The 18,313-nt window shown below is 56.8% G+C and overlaps 8 protein-coding genes across 8 annotated transcripts; 4 read left to right on the top strand and 4 right to left on the bottom strand.

Annotated features, from left to right (window-relative positions):
• Positions 1–2,752: 2,752 nt before the first annotated feature.
• E0L32_001146 (uncharacterized protein) lies at positions 2,753–4,463 on the top strand (the record flags this gene model as incomplete). The annotated part of the gene is made up of 4 exons (XM_031134237.1): positions 2,753–3,036; positions 3,098–3,639; positions 3,681–4,076; positions 4,165–4,463. The coding sequence occupies 4 exons, from the start codon at positions 2,753–2,755 to the stop codon at positions 4,461–4,463; spliced, it is 1,521 nt and encodes a 506-aa protein (XP_030993039.1).
• Positions 4,464–5,435: 972 nt separating this feature from the next.
• E0L32_001145 (uncharacterized protein) lies at positions 5,436–7,315 on the top strand (the record flags this gene model as incomplete). Its single annotated transcript, XM_031134226.1, has 2 exons — positions 5,436–5,652; positions 5,802–7,315. 2 exons carry the CDS (start codon positions 5,436–5,438, stop codon positions 7,313–7,315), a joined length of 1,731 nt encoding a protein of 576 aa, XP_030993038.1.
• A 489-nt stretch (positions 7,316–7,804) lies between these two features.
• On the bottom strand, positions 7,805–8,237 carry E0L32_001144 (uncharacterized protein; the record flags this gene model as incomplete). Its single annotated transcript, XM_031134215.1, has 2 exons — positions 7,805–8,110; positions 8,172–8,237. 2 exons carry the CDS (start codon positions 8,235–8,237, stop codon positions 7,805–7,807), a joined length of 372 nt encoding a protein of 123 aa, XP_030993037.1.
• Positions 8,238–9,560: 1,323 nt separating this feature from the next.
• On the top strand, positions 9,561–10,574 carry E0L32_001143 (uncharacterized protein; the record flags this gene model as incomplete). Its single annotated transcript, XM_031134204.1, has 3 exons — positions 9,561–9,786; positions 9,897–10,037; positions 10,096–10,574. 3 exons carry the CDS (start codon positions 9,561–9,563, stop codon positions 10,572–10,574), a joined length of 846 nt encoding a protein of 281 aa, XP_030993036.1.
• A 197-nt stretch (positions 10,575–10,771) lies between these two features.
• On the bottom strand, positions 10,772–11,644 carry E0L32_001142 (uncharacterized protein; the record flags this gene model as incomplete). The annotated part of the gene is made up of 1 exon (XM_031134192.1): positions 10,772–11,644. The coding sequence occupies one exon, from the start codon at positions 11,642–11,644 to the stop codon at positions 10,772–10,774; it is 873 nt and encodes a 290-aa protein (XP_030993035.1).
• A 1,576-nt stretch (positions 11,645–13,220) lies between these two features.
• On the top strand, positions 13,221–13,552 carry E0L32_001141 (uncharacterized protein; the record flags this gene model as incomplete). Its single annotated transcript, XM_031134181.1, has 2 exons — positions 13,221–13,257; positions 13,317–13,552. 2 exons carry the CDS (start codon positions 13,221–13,223, stop codon positions 13,550–13,552), a joined length of 273 nt encoding a protein of 90 aa, XP_030993034.1.
• A 725-nt stretch (positions 13,553–14,277) lies between these two features.
• Positions 14,278–15,364, bottom strand: E0L32_001140 (uncharacterized protein; the record flags this gene model as incomplete). Its single annotated transcript, XM_031134170.1, has 2 exons — positions 14,278–15,029; positions 15,097–15,364. The coding sequence occupies 2 exons, from the start codon at positions 15,362–15,364 to the stop codon at positions 14,278–14,280; spliced, it is 1,020 nt and encodes a 339-aa protein (XP_030993033.1).
• A 389-nt stretch (positions 15,365–15,753) lies between these two features.
• Positions 15,754–18,204, bottom strand: E0L32_001139 (uncharacterized protein; the record flags this gene model as incomplete). Its single annotated transcript, XM_031134159.1, has 1 exon — positions 15,754–18,204. The coding sequence occupies one exon, from the start codon at positions 18,202–18,204 to the stop codon at positions 15,754–15,756; it is 2,451 nt and encodes an 816-aa protein (XP_030993032.1).
• Positions 18,205–18,313: the final 109 nt, after the last annotated feature.

Below are 18,313 nucleotides of genomic sequence, written 5' to 3'. Positions count from 1 at the left end.
GTGGGCTGAGATGGCTCGGCTCAGCTCAGCACAAGGTAAGCCACCAGTCCTGGGTGCTACCCAGCGGGCCAATCGTCGCTCGTGCGGGAATGCGAGAGGGCAAGCGTCTTACGCACAAAGTCACACTACACACAGAATGCTGATCACAGTGACTGTGTTGATACGGCAAGACGGTCGGGCAGATCATGGCATGGGCTCCAAGACGGCGTGGGCTCTCGAGCATAGCGAGCGATACTCCGTCAAACCCCCAGAGCAGTCTGGAGTAGAGTGTACGAGTAGATCGAAGATCTGGAGTCGAACCGTCCCCCATCAAGTGCCGCATTACCTGATTCGGTATCTGGGGTGGTCTTGTCGGAGCAGACGGCTGGGCGCGAGCAAATGCCGTAGGCGTGCATACAAAATAATATACCTGTTATATTTCCCCGGAAAAGACTGGAAAAGGCCCGAAACGTGTCGAGGTCGCATCCGAATAGATGCAATGCGCCGAAGGTGCTGGGAGTCTATGAGAGAGGCTGGGGGAAAGAGTGCGGAGAGACGGCAAGTTTGCAGGTTGCCCACAGCTTTTTCCCGGCATCGATGGAGGCTCCTCGGGGCTGTTGATGCGAGCATAGCGTTCCCGTTCCCGTTCCCAAGCTGTTCGATACGATACACGCCGGGCACTCTATTCTGGACGTTGTTCTCACGGCAGACGGTTCAGACGGACGGCTGCCGTGTGATCTGGGGTCTCAGTAGGCCAAGATGCTGATTAGAACAGACTCTGCCATGTCTCGGCTCGTGTCTGAGGCAACCTGAAATGGGAGTTGCTTCTTCTGCTCGTGAACGTGGAGCTCGTAACCATCGTGTCATGGTTCTCGAGAAGTACCTCAGGTATTGCTCAATGGAGCCACGCACTCTGGCTTCCCTTAGAAACCCGGATAGAGCGAGAAAATAGTCCCGAAAGTCCACTGTATCGGATGGTTGCTTCAGGCTAATTCGCGGTGGCACCAGCAGTACATCGTGTTAAATGCAGTGGAAATTAGCATATTGCCACTAAAATATCGCCATAGATACAGCCCTGGAGATACAGGCAGGACAAACAGGCGACAGACAGCCAGCTCGAGACCACGAAATGCTGCGAGGAAATTGCTGCACCCCATGCGTCTGCCTCTGTTGACTTCCATCAGGATCGATGCTCATCAAAAGGCATTTTCGGTTCGAGATTTGGGACGGAGACGAGGAATGCTGTGCGAGGATCGCCTCCCCAAACTCCCCACCAAGCCGAGATCCAGCGCCCCCCCACTGCCCGATGCCGAGCAATGTTTCAAGAGATTTCCTCCCATGTCGCCCACGGCTGGAAATAGCTTGCGACACCTATCTTGGGCATCCTGAGCGCTACTTTTGTTTCTTGATGCTATAATAACAGTCGCCAGTGAAGGCATCGCGGGCCTGGTGTTAAAATAAAAGCGCTGCCTGCACAGTGACTTCACCTGCCTGGTGATCGCAGGCGGTCCAGTGGCACAGGGGGCCGCAGATCTCGAGAGGATCCTTCACACCGTGGACTCGTACTAAGTTTAGAACAAGCCCCAAACTTTACGTTTGAACTTGTCCTCGAGTGTTTGCCTGTGCCTGTGCCTGGGCTGACTAGGCCTTCAGCCACCAGAACCCAAAATCTCTTGGGACTGTGGACAGGCACGTTCTTGCAGAGATTTCATCCAGCTCATGGGGGGGGCAGAAAGACATGGACATGATGGAAGAGACCAGAGTTTTATTATCCACACACAGAGCCCACTGACTGATGGCTGTCCGTCCTGCAAGGCAAGGCACGCCCGGAGGAGCATCCTCCTCAGTGGTGAGAATGGACAAGGCCAGAGCAGAGGCAGAACGGGAAGCATGCCAATAGTGGCGGCTTCGATGGCGTGGCGCTATGCTGGAAGGGGGCCGCTCGCTCAATGCCCTCCCCCTTTCTCCTTGCATCTACTTGTGTCTACGAGGGAGAAACGGAGCCCGTGCTGCCTGCGTTCTCCACCGTCCATGTCGCTGCGTATCCTCCGGGCCCGCTCGAGTTTCACCCCTGTTCGAGCCCGGAATGGCACAGTTGCTTCCGTGCTTTTCCCCTTTCGGCCAGCCCTGTGCCTCCGTGGCCGCGGCCCGCCAATCACAGCCCGCAGCCGCACCTCCTGGCCTCGAGCGAGACCAGGGGCGCAGGGACGCTGGCTCGGATACCTGTTGCGGGTACTTGGACGCTTGTACCGCCTGCTGCCTGAGGCCGCTGTCTCACCCCCCTTTGACACAACGTGTCCTCAATACAAAAGAAGCCAGACCTCCCCCATCGGCCTCTGCCTCGCACTGCTGCCTACAACCAATAAACCCAAACCGCCATACACGGGGTCCCAAAGACGACACTCTGTCCTCTTCGGCATTCCCCTTCGTCACCTGAACTGACACACACCCATCCCCACCGGCGCCGTTGGTTGACTCACCCGCCCATAGCGGACGCATTCGTCTCCTCCTCTCCCATCATGAGCGCGTTTTAGCGGGGTCTTGATCGCTGCGTAACTGGTATTAGAGGCTTCAGGACGGCACCTCGATACTCTGCGTCATCAACCCCCAATCTCTGCTTGCTCATCACGATACTTTTGTCTGCGTCTCCCATCCACCGCAGGCAAGAGACACACCCAAGCCGTGTGCAAACAGCAACTCTTTCCCAACCAGCAAAGTCCTCCTTTGACATCTCGAGATGGATTCCTGGGATAGCTTTACGCCTTCCCCCGACATGAAGCTCGAGGCCTCCCCGGCCGAGTCCTTCCTCTCCGTCCCCGGCGAGATGTACCCTTCCCTCTTCGCCTCGGCGACCTCGACCCTCAACCCTCTCGAGATCATGTCGCCCTCGCCCGACATGAAGGCCGAGGCCGACGCCGAGACCCCGGCGCCTCTCGCCACCGTTCCCGAGGACAGGGCGACCGAGTCACCGGCTCCCGCCGGCGACAAGAAGCCCACCAAGAAGAGGAAGTCGTGGGGCCAGGTCCTCCCAGAGCCCAAGACGAACCTCCCACCCAGGTAAATATACCCCGCAAGCCAGCCAGTGGAACGACCGACGGCCGCTAACGGAGCCGACCAGGAAACGAGCCAAGACCGAGGACGAGAAGGAGCAGCGCCGCGTCGAGCGCGTCCTGCGCAACCGGAGAGCCGCGCAGTCGTCGCGCGAGCGCAAGAGGCAAGAGGTGGAGGCCCTGGAGAAGCGCAACAAGGAGCTCGAGAACTTCCTCGAGGAGGCTCGCCAGACCAACATGATGCTCCTCCAGCAGCTCAAGGAGGCTCGCGGCGGCGCCGGCATCATGAGCCGCCCCACGGCCATCGACTCGCTCCGGCCCAACCCCGTCACCTTCTCGCAGCCCCTCTTCGGCTCCCAGGACGGCCACGCCTCGCTCGTCGAGCAGGGCAACCCCGCGCTCAACAGCCTCTTCATGTCCTCCGAGTCCGGCAAGACGGTGAACCCGGCCTCCCTGTCTCCGGCCCTCAGCCCCGTCCCCGACCAGGCCCCCGAGGCGGCGGAGCCAGCGACGACGGCGGCAGCCCCGGCTGCGGAGCCCTCCGCTACCGAGCAGACTTCTCCCGATATGACACAACATCCTGCAGAGGTGTTGTGCTCCGACCTGCAGTGTCAGTCGGCGGAAGTGTCTCGGTCGTGGACGGCCTCCCAGCAGCCCCTGTCGCCGGCGCTGGCCCTGTACTGCCAGCTGACTCTTTTGCTGGCATCCACGTCGACAATGATCTCGATCTGCAGGCGGCCCTTGACGCAGATCGCTATGTCCTTGAAAGCCGGCTTCTCTCTTCCCCCAACTCTGTCGATTCTGAATACGATTATCTGGCTGGTCACCCAGAGTTCCCCTTCCCGACGAACCCGTACGAGTTCGACATCAACGACTACCTCCACGACGAGACGGCACACCAGCCCTCTGGCGGCAACCCCGTCCTCGGCCTCGCAGCCGACCCGTCGTCCCTCGACCTTGAGACTCAAACTTCTCCGGAAGATCCTAACCTGCAGCCCCATCTTGGCGCGTCCTCTTTTGGATGCGACGATGGAGGTCATGCGGTTGGTGCGTTCTGAGGAGACACTTGATCTCGACCGGGTCACTAGGGATGACGGATCCAACGCGGGGCCCCGGACCGGGAACGTCCTGCTAGACGGCCGGTGGCTCCCCGGAGCTGCTTTACCGTCGACCGAGGTCCTGCTCACGCTCGCGTGGGCGCTCAAGGTCGAACTACGACGAACGAGCAACAGGGAAGGACCAACTCCTACTAGTACTATGATCGCGTCACGACCCGGCGTATCATCAAGTGTCGCACTACCAAAGACCACCACCAAAGAATTGTATACATTGAAGACGAAGAAGAGGGGGCGCGTCGATCTCGACGAGGAAGCCTTTCTCCGGGCGGTAGCCGGTGCTGGGAAGCGCCGTCGCCGCTCCGGACCGCAGGACTGAAAAGAAAGATGCGCGATGATTTCATTGTTTTGACGAGTTTCCTAGTCGTTCTACCTCATGGCATTTGGCGGGGACCAAGCTGAATTCTTTTTTATATATAAAACCAGAGACGAGCATTCTGGGAGGCGTCTGTGTTCTGGGAAATGGGAAGAGAGATCGAAACCGGTCCTCGAGCGGAGTCTGGATGGCGTGGCGCCACGGACAGCGGGATGTACAAGTAGTGTACTGAAACGAAAGGAACGTTGTTCTTGCATGCTGTCCCATCTTGTGTGTTTGTCATGTGTGAATTGATGTCGTTCGTGAAGCGATGGCTATCTCCATCGAGAAGCACCTCGACTGAGGCAGCTTTGTCGATCTCGCGGTTAGACGATGCACAGTCGCGTTTATCTGTAGGTACTCTCTTTTCTCCAAGTCATCACGGTATCTCATGCACCGATGTTATATCCGCATTGAAATTCTTCATCGTGTGGTGCAACGCTCTCCTCCCATGAGAAGCTTGCAACCTTGCCATCTCCTACTGCTCTTTAAGATCCAGACCAGATCAAGAGGGCTTCCAGAAGCTTGCTAAACTAAGCTGCTTACGAGTACAGCGATCCAGATTGGTTCGTTTGCATGCTTGCATATATGAGTGCTCATTGGCTCCTCCTGGCACTGCCACTGTCACCACAGCATTTAAAGAGTGCCTGCCCAATTCTGCCTAATACTATTCTAATTCCGTCCGCTTCTTCTCAGCCTGGTCTCTGTGACCAGATCTGAGCTTCATGTTCCCTGTACCTACCGAATAAGATCAAACAGAAAGTCGTCGGAGACATGGACACCAAGGTGTGCTTTATGTTCAGTACAAGTCCAGCAGCCCTCTAACTAATGGTTTTCAAGGCCTGGAGGAGCTGGCTGAAGCGCAGGGCGCTCCCAGCCCGGTTTCTGGGCCGGAAAAAGGAGCCCTGCGAATATTGTTCTCGTTTAATGTTGACTATGTATTATGCGAATCGAGGGGCGGCACAAGGCTGCACAGGATGTGCGCTGGCCATCAATCTCGTCCGAACTTATGTGACCAGTTACGAGACAGAACGCGATATCGACGTCATCATTCAGGGTACTCCCGACAATTTGAGGATATGGAATAGGAGATACTCGCCATCATTCTCATTTGTCCTTGTACTCTACACTGTAGAGGAAAGTAAAGTTCAAGGTGAGGTTCTGACACAATTGCGGCATCTCCTACATCGGCGGCCGATGTTAATGGCCCTGGCTTCGAAGACAAAGACGACACACCTATCATTTTGGCGGGCTACAGGATCTTGGAGAGTTTTGATCCGCCAATTTCTACTGGATCTCAAGAGGGTGTGACGAGGGTGCAGCAGTGGTACGCTCAGTCTGCTCAGCATGAGACCTGCCGCGACGAGAGAAAGTACCCACTTCCTTCAAGGCTGTTGGATCTAGAACCTGAAGGCTCTCTTGGAATCTCGGCAAAGCTGATCGAGACGAAGCAACTTCACTCCCCTAAGTACGCCTGCCTTAGCTATTGCTGGGGAGGCGTCGAACCAGACTGCATGACGACCGACGCGACCTACGATGAAAACCAACGCGGAATACCAACCCCCAAGACCCCAAGGCTGTTTTTGGAGGCCATGGAGTTCACGCGCAGGATGGGCATACGCTATCTGTGGATAGACAGCCTCTGCATCATCCAGGGCAACTCGATGGATTGGAAACAGGAAGCCGGATGCATGGCGAACATCTACGCGGGCTCCGCACTTACCATCGCGGCCGCCGTATCAACTGATTGCAATCAAGGCCTGTACACGAGTCGTCCCGAGGAGTTCCGCCCACGGGAGTTAGCTCCTTTGATTCGACACAAGGGACAGAAGAAGACAGTGCATGTGCGGCTACAGCAGCATAGCCATCAACCCCATCTGATACTCTCGAACGGGCCGCTGATGTCGCGTGCCTGGGCATTCCAAGAGCGCTTACTGTCGGCCCGCACCATCTACTTCTACGACGGCGGCGAGTTTATCTGGGAGTGCCGGAATGGCTGGCTGTGCCTCTGCCAACCACACGACCTCCATTTCGGATACAACGAGTCGCAGAAAGATTGCTGGCAGAAGCAGATAACACCTGGCTCCCACAGAGAGGAAGAACAGTGGGCAAGCGTAGGGGGGGGCACGGTACGGCGGTATACAAGCATGAAGATGTCCGACCCTATGGATAAACTGCCCGCGTTTGCGGGCATTGCTCACTACTTCGAGACTCGGCAAGGCCGGACCGATACTTACGTCGCTGGAATCTGGCAGGACATGCCGTACGCTCTGCTCTGGTGGTGCCCAGGTGATCAGAGCGAGTGTGACGGCGAGCAGAGGCTGAACCACTGGCGTGCACCCACATGGTCTTGGGCTTGCCTTGACTGCGAAATCGAGTGCTTTTGGTGTCGGCCTACTAAGAAGGATGTGATCCTTTCAATTATAGAACGGTTCGAATATGTGGCCGATGGACCTGATTCGTTCGGCAGGCTGCACTCGGCGAGCATGTTGCTGAGGGGGCCTGCATTCAGCGATACGGTCACATACAGCACGGGCTCCAAGACGGACTGGGTAACATTTCGCCTCGCAAGTCTGGAGCCTGAATGGCATCGTTCAGCATACCCAGACTTTGACGTAGTGAAGAGCAACGAGACGGTCCAGGTCGGTGTTCAATGTGTCGTCATCATGATGTTGGAATTTCGAGGTGCGGTAGGCTTGCTGCTCATGCCCAGCAAGCGTGTGCCAGGTGCCTTTGAAAGAGTCGGAGTGTTTAATTGCCCGCAGAGTCATATCGAGGAACAGGGCTGCAGTGAAATGTGTTTCACGGTTGTCTGAACTTCTTGCAGGTCACCAACGGGAGAGTAGCATTAAAATCGGCCAAGAAATGCTATGGACGTCACCCTGATCACAGATGGCAGGATGGTGCCACTGTCAAGTCAGATTACATATCAAGTGCTCATTCAAGAGACGACTGTTTCGGCGCGACAAGCACAGTTGTGGTTATGCCACCGATACAGACTACCACAGTTGGAGCGGGCTTTACGACCTGTAAGCACTCCCGGTCCATGGAAACCGAATCAGGTCACTGTGATACAAGTGGTGGAACTGGGTCTCGCTGGAGGTAGATGCGTGTTATTCATTGCGAGGTACATGAAGGTAGAGAATGGCGGTCGATCCACAACCTCCATCCCCTGGTTCAACTTGATGATAGTTTCAGATCCAACCTCCAGCCCCGCCATCGGCCTAGAATGAAGCCTCCAGGAAGCAGAGCTTGAGTCGCCGCTCAACAGCCATTCTTAGCCTCGCATCAGCTACACGTTTTCTCTACTTCTCCTCAGGAGTGTCAGAAGCCGGGATCGGGTAGATGTAGTCGGCGGCCTGAGCTCGCTTCTCGGGAGCGTCAGAAGCGGGGATCGGGTAGATATAGTCAGCCGCCTTGGCGCGCTTCTCAGGAGAAACAGAGGGAGGGATGGGGTAAATGTAGTCCGCAGCCTCGGCTCTCTTCTCGGGGGTGTCAGAAGCGGGGATGGGGTAGATGTAGTCGGCGGCCTTGGCCCGCTTCTCAGGGGCGACGGAAGGTGGAATCGGGTAGATGTAGTCGGCAGCCTCCGCCCGGGCGGCGTTCTTGTCCTGCACAGCCGTGTCAATGGACCCGAGATAGTTGAAAAGAGAGAGTCTAATATAAACTTACGCCGACAGGAGCGGCAGCGGCCAGGACGGCCAGACTGCAGGTCGAGAGCAGGACGGAGACTCTCATGTTGATCAGTTGGTAGATGATGTTGAAGAACGAGGAGCCGGGACACAGAGGAGGATAGACAGAGTTTATTCAGCGAATTACCAGCCCGTCGGGGCGGGTTGACAACATTGCAGCAGATATATGTATCGCTGGGCTGGAGTGGCACGGCAGTGTTACCCAACCTGACGCAATACCACGACTTCCCGGCACCAGAACTCCGACTCTCAAGGTCGTCACTGTCGCCACCCTACGCACCATGGCCACCTTCCGGTTTCATCGTTGGGCTGGATGCACCAGAAAGAGGATCCTGGACGCCTAGCCGGGTCCATCGACGTTCATCCTGCCGACTGCCCGCGAGAGGAAGTCGGCCTGCGGCGCACAGTCCCTCCTCTATCCGTCCGTGAATCACAAGCGTCGGTTTGCCCGAAACCTTGAGAACAAGTGGTATATCAGCCGGTTGCGGAGAACCCGCCGGTGAAACATCAACCAGTTACTCCTGCAAGGTCTGCAAGGTCGGGTAAGCTTGTCAGACATGCCCCTGTAGCACTACGACTCTCCGCGCAGCGAGGCCCTCGCTGGTCAGCGGCGACTGGCTTACGCCCTACAAAAGTGAGATTTGAACATGCCATTCGCGGTTGGGAACAACCCAGCCCCGCCTGCGCTCGGTTTTGGACTAATGTCCAGGTTTCTATCCCGTTCGAGATTCCAGGTCGTTGTTCCCACACTGATGGGAGACTAGTCGTCCGATCCTTGTATCTGGGCCTCCGTGCTGGCCGCCGGAGTAAACGCCCGTTGATTTACAAGTCTCTGAGCCGGGCTTGGGCGAGATAACAAGCAGGCGGGGGCTTGGTGCATGCCAAGAGCGAAGGATGACGCCTGGATGCGGCGAATAGCCAAGACTGACGCGGGCCCGGTGTGCAAGGGTCCCCTACCCGATCAGGAAGCTTGAAAACGGAAGGCCAACGGCGAATGAGCCCCGATGGTCCTGGTGCCCCGCATCGCGATGCTCTCAGAGAGACGGGTAAAGATGCGCATCTGCACTTCGCCGCAGGAGCCAAGCATATGACTGCCACCTTCTCGATTCGTGATGCACATCTTGATAACAGACGAGGGGCAATGCGCTCCTGTGCGGCGCGACGAGATCTAGTGCTTCCTGCAGGATGACAGAGTCTTGCCCTACGCGATCGTCATACGCACTGCGACTCACACGGCTGAGTGCGCCGGCAGGTTTCCATCACAGGCCATAGCCGGCCATTGCGCGTCGAGACTGTTGCCCGACTTGGTTCTCCCGTCGTCTCTTTCCGCAACTGCTTGAATCTCCGTCTACGTCGAACGGTCGTGGCCATGGAGACTCGGGAGAGGGATGGCGAGACTATAGAAGGAGAAGACGCCAGCTTCCTCCATTACAGCTCACAGAAGCGCCAATCACACACTCGGAACTACCGCCGGTGGCTAGAGGGCGGCGTCCTCGCTCTCCTCTGCCTCTCGATCTTCCTCAACATCCTGACGTACCTGGCCAACAAGAGAAGAGACCTGGACGATATCTGTTCGGTGTATACGTCACAAAGTGGTGAGTCTTGAAGGTTTTTGTTTTGAAGAAAAAAGAACAAGAAGAAGAAGAAGAAGAAGAAGAAGAAAAGTAGGCTTTTGAATCATTCGGAATCGCTGACCTCCCCCAAGCATCGCCGATACAACAAGACGTCAAGATCAAGTACTCGACCGTTCAATTCGAAGGCTCATTCTCGCACCCCAATAGCTCGGCGTTCCGGCTACCACCGGGCAAGGAAGTAGACGACGCCTGGTTCGCGTTGGGGGTCCAGAGTAAGCCTCACCGCGTAGTCGATCACCGTGTCAAACCGGATGCTCAACTAACCGCCAGTCCACCCAGACCACCACTATGTCGTCCCCGAGCACCTAGCCGAGAAGTTCGGCCTGGATCCGGGGCTGGCCAAGGTCACGCCAGAGCTCGGAGGTGGCTTCCCCGTCCTGTTCGAGTTCGAGCACCACCTGCACTGCCTGAACCTCCTGCGGCAGAGCAGCTACTGGGCGTATCGGCACTACAAGGACGAGGGCAAGGGCGTCTTTGGCCACCCCGAGGAAGGCATCCGGACGCACGTCAACCACTGCACCGACATCCTGCGGCAGCAGCTCATGTGCCAGCCCGACACGGGCGTGTTTGGCCAGTACTGGGTGAAGGGAGAGGACGAGCTGTTTGTCGACTTCAACACGAAGCACAAATGCAAGAACTTTTGGGAGCTCAAGGACTGGGCCGTGAGCCACCAGGTCGACCCCAACAAGTTCCGAGGCCTGGAGGTGAAGCAGAGGCCGGGCGATGTCGTGCTAGACGACATCCCATAGATCCTGTAGTTCACGGCAAGCAATGAATAGATACTTTGCAGCTGAAGTCGATGGATTGCGAAATAGTGCCTGTATTGACATCGAGGTCTGTAGTCCACAGAGACGCTCTCCAGTTCTTGACATCTCGCAATCAAGTCGATAGAATGTGGAATAATGCCTGTATTGAGATCGAGCTGCACCCAGCAAAGACCACCTCCTCAGGAGACCCTCTTGCACCACCCCATCCCAAACTCCAACGCGACAACCCCGTGCTTCCACTTCTCATAGTTCATCAGGACGTTCTGACAGTGGTTCGCATGCGGACGGCCCATGGCCTCCTCGTGCGCATACACATGCTTCTCCCCGGCAGCAACCCTCTCCATGCTCCGCAGCGCCGCGCGGAACATGTACAGGCAGTGCGCAACGTGGAAGTTCTCGATCGAATACGCGACCAGCCTCTCCCCCCTGTCGTACTTGTCGATGAAGAACTGCTCCAGCTCCTCCAGGGGGATGTAGCTCTCGGGAGACAGCGACTCGTCCGAGTGCCACGTGAAGTTGGACATGGACACGGCGCGCCTGGGCGAGTAGTCGAGCGTCGCGTTGGCGGCGTGGTGCATCGCGGCGGCCTCCTTGGCGAACTCCTCGTGGTAGCACGGCCGCGGGATCCAGACGGCCGACATGATGTCGAACACGCAGCCGCGCTCCCGGGCCTGGTGAGGCGAGTGGCCGCACGACGTCCACTCGCCCGCCGGCGTCTTCCAGCGGCTGTGCTGGTCGCGGTAGCCGTCCTGCGACGCGAGGTCCGACGAGTAGCGGAAGTTGAAGTAGGGGTCTGCCTCCTTGGACGACTGCGACGGGAGTTGACTGTTTTGGGAGCGGATGAACTGGGCCGACGCTGCGATGAAAGAAAGGCAGCTGAGAATCACCGCGGAGGCCACGGCCAGCGTCAAGAGCCTCGACCTCGATGGACGGTACCATTGGGAGGGAGGTGGTGCCGGTGTGTCCTGGCTGCCGGCCTCGCTCTTGCAAGAGTCGCTCGCATCGTCGAGGCCGACAGTCGTGTAGCGATACGCATTCGAAGCCATCGCCATGTCGCGGTGCTGGCAACCTCAGTCTGTTGCTTTCCGCTGGCAATACCACCAGGCTCGCGATATCCTCCAGGTGCTCAAGATGGCAACTCTGTCAGGGACGGCCGCCCTCGCCGATCCTCCCAGGCAGCGGGGTGCGACTTGATGGTCCCAGGAGCGCGGCAGCGGCGCAGGCAGAGGGTACAATCGGGCCACTGTCAAGCGATGCCGCCCCGGGCCTGTCGAATCCCGGTTCGCGGATATCGCGACGTCCACCGCACAACGTAGATCCGCTCGAGGCCAGAGTAACCTTCCCGAAAGACACTCTTTGCCGCATGCCAAGATCCCGGTCGCTCCACCTGCCCTCCCTGGACTAACACGCCTGCACATAAGCGGCACATGCGGCGGCCGCCAGGCTCATCGACGGGGCTCCGGCATGCGACAAGTGCTTATGCCAGGATGTTGCCACAAGACTCCGACTCATTCCAACGGGTTCGAAGCGGCGACGATCACAGAACCGCTGACGGCATGGAACCGCACAGCTCCCGGACACAAGAGCATGGCAGAGCATGACTGACAGAGCATGTCACAGCATTTGGTCACCGTGTCTCTGGCCACAGAAACTGAGGACGTCAATCGCAGACATGCATCGTTGGTGTCTCGCCTGGCGCATTGAGGCGACCGTACTGGAAAAAACTGTGGTTTTACTGGAAAAGAGTGGGAGGGCCTGGAAAAGAGCGGGAGGGCCTGGAGAAGAGTGGGACGGTCTCGAACTGGAAAAAGGTGGGGGGCTCTTGGAAAACAGTGGGGCAGTCTGGAAAAGGGTGGGACATCCTGGAAAAGAGTGGGACGGTCTGAATAAAGGTGGGGGAGCATCTGGAAACCCCGATTGCCTGCAAATTTGAGGGTCTGGATAAATGTGGTGACACTTTTGCCTGCCTCCACACTCTGTGCTTGAGCGCGGCGCAACACGGCTGGCAGTAGAGTACAAGTACCGGCTTGGTGCAAGGCAGCCCATGCGTCCTCATCAGGGGGGCGAGCTCGAGGGGGGGCGAGTCCGGGCAGCGACATCGCGTAGCTCATGCGACACCGGCAAGGTGCTTGCGCACCACCGAGCACCGAGCAGTGCACAGTTCCAATTGTGCCGGTCGCACGTCTCGTAATTGTAGGCACGGCCGTCGGCATCAAATGAGCTGAAAGCCCCGGGGGGGGGGGGGTTGCAGGGGAAGCAATCCTAGCTGGCCAGAACACCGACACAATTCAACCATCCCTTTTCCCTGTAATGATGTCTAAGTCTCCTACTCCTGTCCTCTTGGTAGCTACATATCATGCTGTGTTCCAGTCGTTGTTGATGCCCCAGAGCCGGCGCAAGTGCCTGTCCAGACTGGCCTCCCGCTCGTCGGTCGAGCTGACCACCGTATTGCAGTGCCCGTCCCCGACAAGCATCCAGAAGATTGCGGCTGGCCCAACAAGGCTTCTTCCTCTGCCGCCGAGTGACTAACTTGAAAACCCGAGATCCGGCGCTTCAGGTTCAATGTTGCTGGTGAACGCTGCCTTGGAAGCGCTTGAGGCGGCCGTGGCTTGCTGCCTCACGACAGGCATGCCGGCGACGAACAGCAGACAGACGCTTGACGAAGGTGAGTTTCCCGCTTCATATCTTGGCACCTGTACAATGATGCCAATTACACATCGTCAGCACAGGAGCCTAGTGGCATCTTGACGGCTAAGAAAGCCGGTGACGATGAAGACGAGGGGCTAGAGGGTGATGATACATCAGCTATATCCAACTCTATCAACGACAAGAGCGATAGCAGTCTCTACAAGCCTGGCAGTAAAGGAGAAGATAAGGGCAATGATGGCGGCAAGGATGACGACAAGGACGAGGACATGATTACAGGCAGACACATAAATCACATTCGGGTCTCGGGCTAGAAATGCCCCGGCGAGTCAGAGTCAGCATATATATCTATAATATATTGTTTCAGCCGCTAAAAGGATAAGGCTACTGCACTTTAGGTTTTTACTGAGGCCCACTTTTTATTTAACCTAAAAAAGTCTCTTAGAAACCAGCCTTTTATATATACCCTAAATTTACTTTATATTTATATATTAATATTACTCACTTTTATATAGCTACACTTTATATTTTTTATAGAACCCACTTTTCTTTTAAACATTATAAATACCTTAGAAACCAGCCTTTTATATATACCCTTAATTTACTTTATATTTATACATTGATATTACTTACTTTTATATAGCTATACTTTGTATTTTTTATAGAACCCACTTTTCTTTTAAACATTATAAATACCTTAGAAACCAGCCTTTTATATATATTCTTATTTTACTTTATATCTATATGTAGTAAAGGACAAACATAATAGTAAGGACGATGACAAGGACAAGCACGAGGCACAGGTAGACACAGACATACACATAAATGATAAGATCAGAGGTCATCATAGCAACAAGACAAGTGGTGCCAGTAATCAGGCTCGTCCCAGCCTGCAAGGCATAGATAGGAGCCAGGATTCGGCTGTTTCTAGGGATCAAGGCATAGAGGGGGAAATTTGATGTCTGGTCTCAGGCTAGAATTTATCATTAAGCAGCTAGTCTTATGTATGCCTCATAGGTTATGGCGGAGGGCGATCGCCTTAATCCTCGGTCTCACGTCTGATGCCATAGAGTTCCGAGTTCTCGACGATTCTATGGAGCGCCCTGTTGGCGGACTGGACGCACTCCTGGCGGAAGTGCTCGGCCATGGAGCCCAGGCTGGCCTCGCCCAACTCAGCGCGCACGCGAAAGTCCAGCAGGGAGTCATACGTCTCCACCAGGTCGGCGACGTTTCTGGGATTGCCCGTGTCAACGCCGCTGTCTCGGAACCAGACGATGACAGTCACGCCGTCTTCGGGGTCGGCCATCGGGCATCGCTGCAAGACAATGTTGTCGTGGATGAACTCGCAGCTGTCAGCCACGGCGCGCTCAGTGGCGTGCATCGCTACGTCCCAGTGAAACGGGATCACCCAGGGCCCTTGCTTGGACAACTGAGGCGCCGTCCTGCAGTAGGCGTCCCACAGCTCCTGTCGGCGAGAAGCGACAGCGGGAGAGGCGGCAGCGGGGGGGGCGGGAGGGGCGGGAGTCTCGGCAAGCGGCGAGTTTCTTGCCGTATTGGTGTCCTGAGCTGAGGTCAGGACGGAGGCAGCCACAGGGGAGCCCTTGGACCTGGCCGACGGGCCAGGGAACACGGAGTTCTTGCCACCAGGCTGCGCGGGTGCCGGGGACGGAGCCGGAGCCGGAGCCTCGGCTCGAATCTTCTCGGAGAGCAGTGCGTACTCTGCAGACCACGGCTTGTCTGCAAGGCCCGGGGGACTTGGGTACGGGAAATGGCTTCGTCTCGTGAGGGGGGCTGTATCAGACACGAGTCAGTTAAAAATGGATGCTCCAGAGGGCGATGAGAGTGTGCGGTGGCATACCGTTCTGCTTCCAGACCAACATGTCCACCAGGCGATGGAAAGCGTCCTCATTGACCCGAGCGGCAGCGGAAGTCCTCGCCACAAGCTTGCGTGCGATTATCTCCTCTGCGACCTCAAAGAGCTCAGTGAGAGCTTTGGCCTCGTGCAGCTGGGGATTGGCCTCTAAGAGCACGTGGACCACCTCGAGGCGGCGAATGTAGGACGTGTCGGGCAGCTTTGTCAGCGCCTCGGCACCGTAAGGAAATTCGTCAGTAGGCTGGTGCGCCATGATGATGACGATGGTGGTGGTGGTGGTGATGTTGGTGGAGGAGCGGTCAAGTTCCCGAGATGGTGGTTGTTTTGGTGAAAGGGTGGAAGGGGGAGCGCGGCGAGCTTGGAAATTCAGAATGACTGATTCTCTTAGCGGCCTTTCGTTTCAATTTCCAGTAAATCACTTCCAGTTCAGACTTGGATCAAAACTTGCTATGCTGCCTTATCACCTCGGGACAACCAGGGCATACAGATGTAGAGTAGGACTGGTTAGGGCCCTGGAGCAGCAACACGCTGCTCCTCGACGCCGCCTAAGCATGTCACAACGATAGACAAAAGAAAAAGGCAGCAGATCACATATCAATACACATAGATGGGAGAGAAGAGTTCTTTTCAATATTATTGCTATCACTCGTCGGCCAAGAGATACTTTGAAACAAATGCATCGACGGCGCCGGACCGCGTCTCTTCCATGACCTGCTGGATCAGCTCACGCGGAAGGAGAGTGACTGCCATGGCACCGATCTTGTTCGGGTCCTCTTCGTCGTCAGCCCAGTGCTCCATCGCAAGAGCGAAACCCAGCACGCCGTCGTCGGCGTTCGGGTTCGGGCGGCTGTTCCAGAAGACGACAGGATCGAAGAAATCCCTCCAGTCGATCTCCACTGCTTCCAGGCTCAAGAGATCGAACGCATTGTTACCGCTGCGGCGGAGGAAGACCAGCTTGTCGAACCAGGCTCGCATGAGATGCGAGCTCATGTTGCGCTTGTCGGCATCGGATAGGGGCTGTGCTGCGGCGTTGGTGGGGCTCAGATGATACAGGCCCTCGATGCGGTCAACGGTGTCTGCGACATTGCGGACGGCGGCTTCGCTGAGACAGACACGATTGCCAGCCAGTAGGGGCAGAGGCCTCTCGAGATTGCCACTGAGAATCATGGCCTTGTCGTAGAGGCCCAACATCACCCACAGGTTACCCTGCGGTGACAACAATTTGCCTACGCCGTGGCAGTCTGTCTGGATCTCGAGGAAGTCCTGGCTGGTCATTTCCTCGACGCGGCTCTCGATCAGGCTGTCCGCGTACATGGCGACCGCACCGGCGCGGATGAGGACGCGCTGCACGCGCACCGGCAGCCCGTCGAGGCCGGAGAGCAGCACGCAGGCGTTGAAGCCGTCCGGGAACATCGGGAGCAAACTGTTGCGGAGGCGGACCCCCTTGCTTCCGGTGAGAGCAAAGCCGGGCCCCGTAGGCTCGACGACTCCCATACGGACGAGGCGGCGGACCATCTCTGCGAGGACCCTGACCTCATCCGGCCTCATGCGCACGCTCAAGGTCAGGAGCGGGTGGCGGGGCCAGCGATAGACGGCCTCAACCAGGAATTGCATGATCTCGCCGTTGAGAAACCGCTGAGGTGCCAAGCTGGGCAGCTCCGAGAGCTCTTCGGGCGAGTACATGCAGAAGATTCGGTCTCTGGTGCACACAGGCGACGCTCCGGTGACGTAGAGGTGCTGGAGCACCATCTCCGGCACGCTATACTGGCGGCCTTCCTTGACGAGCAGGCCGCCGCGGGCGAAGTCTGCCGCGACGAAGCGTGGGACTTCGATGCCTGACAGAACCATACCGACGTTGACGATCGGCAGGACGTGGCTGGAAGTGAAGGCGCTTACCGTGACCCATGTGCTGTTCGAGTTGAACGGAGGCCCGAACACACCCGTCACCTGCACCGCTGCCATGTCTGACACGAGCGTCCTGTGCTTAGGCCTCTGCACATTCGGTTCAGTCAACAGCAAGCGGTATGCCCGCAGCATGATATCTTCAGTCAGGACCGGATCGAGGAAGGACACGACCGTCTTGCCGTTCCTGATGCAGTCTAAAGCGGCCTTGAACACTGCCGTGTTTGAGTCGCTGCCAGCCGTGAACTCAACAACTTCTGCATGACGGAGGGCGCTCCGCTTGTCCACCTGGTGGCTGACTTCCTCAAGGCCGGTGCCGTGATAGGCCTGCCGCTCATAGGCATGACTGGACAGGATGGTGAATGTGATCAGGTGTACCGACTGCTTGCGTGCCTCGCGGACCGAGCGTGCGTGGTAGGCGATCACTTTATGGGCGATTGCAGCCTCGTATGAGAACGAGAGCTCGCTGTCAGCCAGGATGACGAGGTCATCCGGGAACTCGCGGAGAGTGTCCTTGCCCACGCGTTGGACAAACTCGGTGTAGGTGAGGACGCCGACCTTGCCGGGCGCAGGGAGACCGGCCTCAAGCGGCTCCTGCTCGAGGGCCCCGTTGGCCAACTGCCTCTCGATGACGGACGAGACGAGGTAGACGACGATGGCGTTGTTGCGGCGCTTCTGAGCTGAGCGCAGCCCGTGGGAGACCATCTTGGCGCGTGCGAGCACGTGGCGGCTCGTATCGAGGCGGAGCCCGTGAAGGCCCTCCTTGTCGAGCGTCTCATCGATAAGGCCCATTGCCTTTTCGAGTCCGGCGTCGGTCTCCTCGAAAGCTTCCATAACGATAGTGGCGATGCGCAGTGTTGTGTATTTGAAATTGTAGTTTGGGATTGGATTAGGGAGGTTGGAGTGGACGGTGGTGGGTGGGAGCAATTGGACTTTAAATTTAGGAAATTTGTCGCCTTGCTCTTTGCACTTGGGAATGGATTGTGGATTGTCTTTTTTGGATAAGCAAGCAGGGTTGTCTAGAGCCTCAACACACTGTAGAATTAGATGGGTTTGTCTATCTGAGTAGCCTACTACAGCACTACATAGGGATGATATACTGAGGTTTGAGGGCTCCGATTCCTTGAGATGCAAGGAACACAGCGAGCCCAGGTCATGGCCTAGGCAGAAGTGCTTCAATGTTACGAGCATGGTCTAGAACGATTGCCGAGTAGTCTAGAGTACTGTACATTTCAGCTAGGTGTCATTTCTGGTCCTGGGCCTTGACTGGAAGAAAACCCAAGGAGTGCTTGTCTCTTAA

The sequence above is a fragment of the Thyridium curvatum genome (assembly GCF_004353045.1).
Source record: "Thyridium curvatum strain D216 chromosome Unknown NODE_4_length_842636_cov_84.159710, whole genome shotgun sequence".
Lineage (NCBI taxonomy): Eukaryota > Fungi > Ascomycota > Sordariomycetes > Thyridiales > Thyridiaceae > Thyridium > Thyridium curvatum.
Note: the sequence above shows the minus strand (reverse complement) of the source record. Positions and strands in the feature narration are given on the sequence as shown.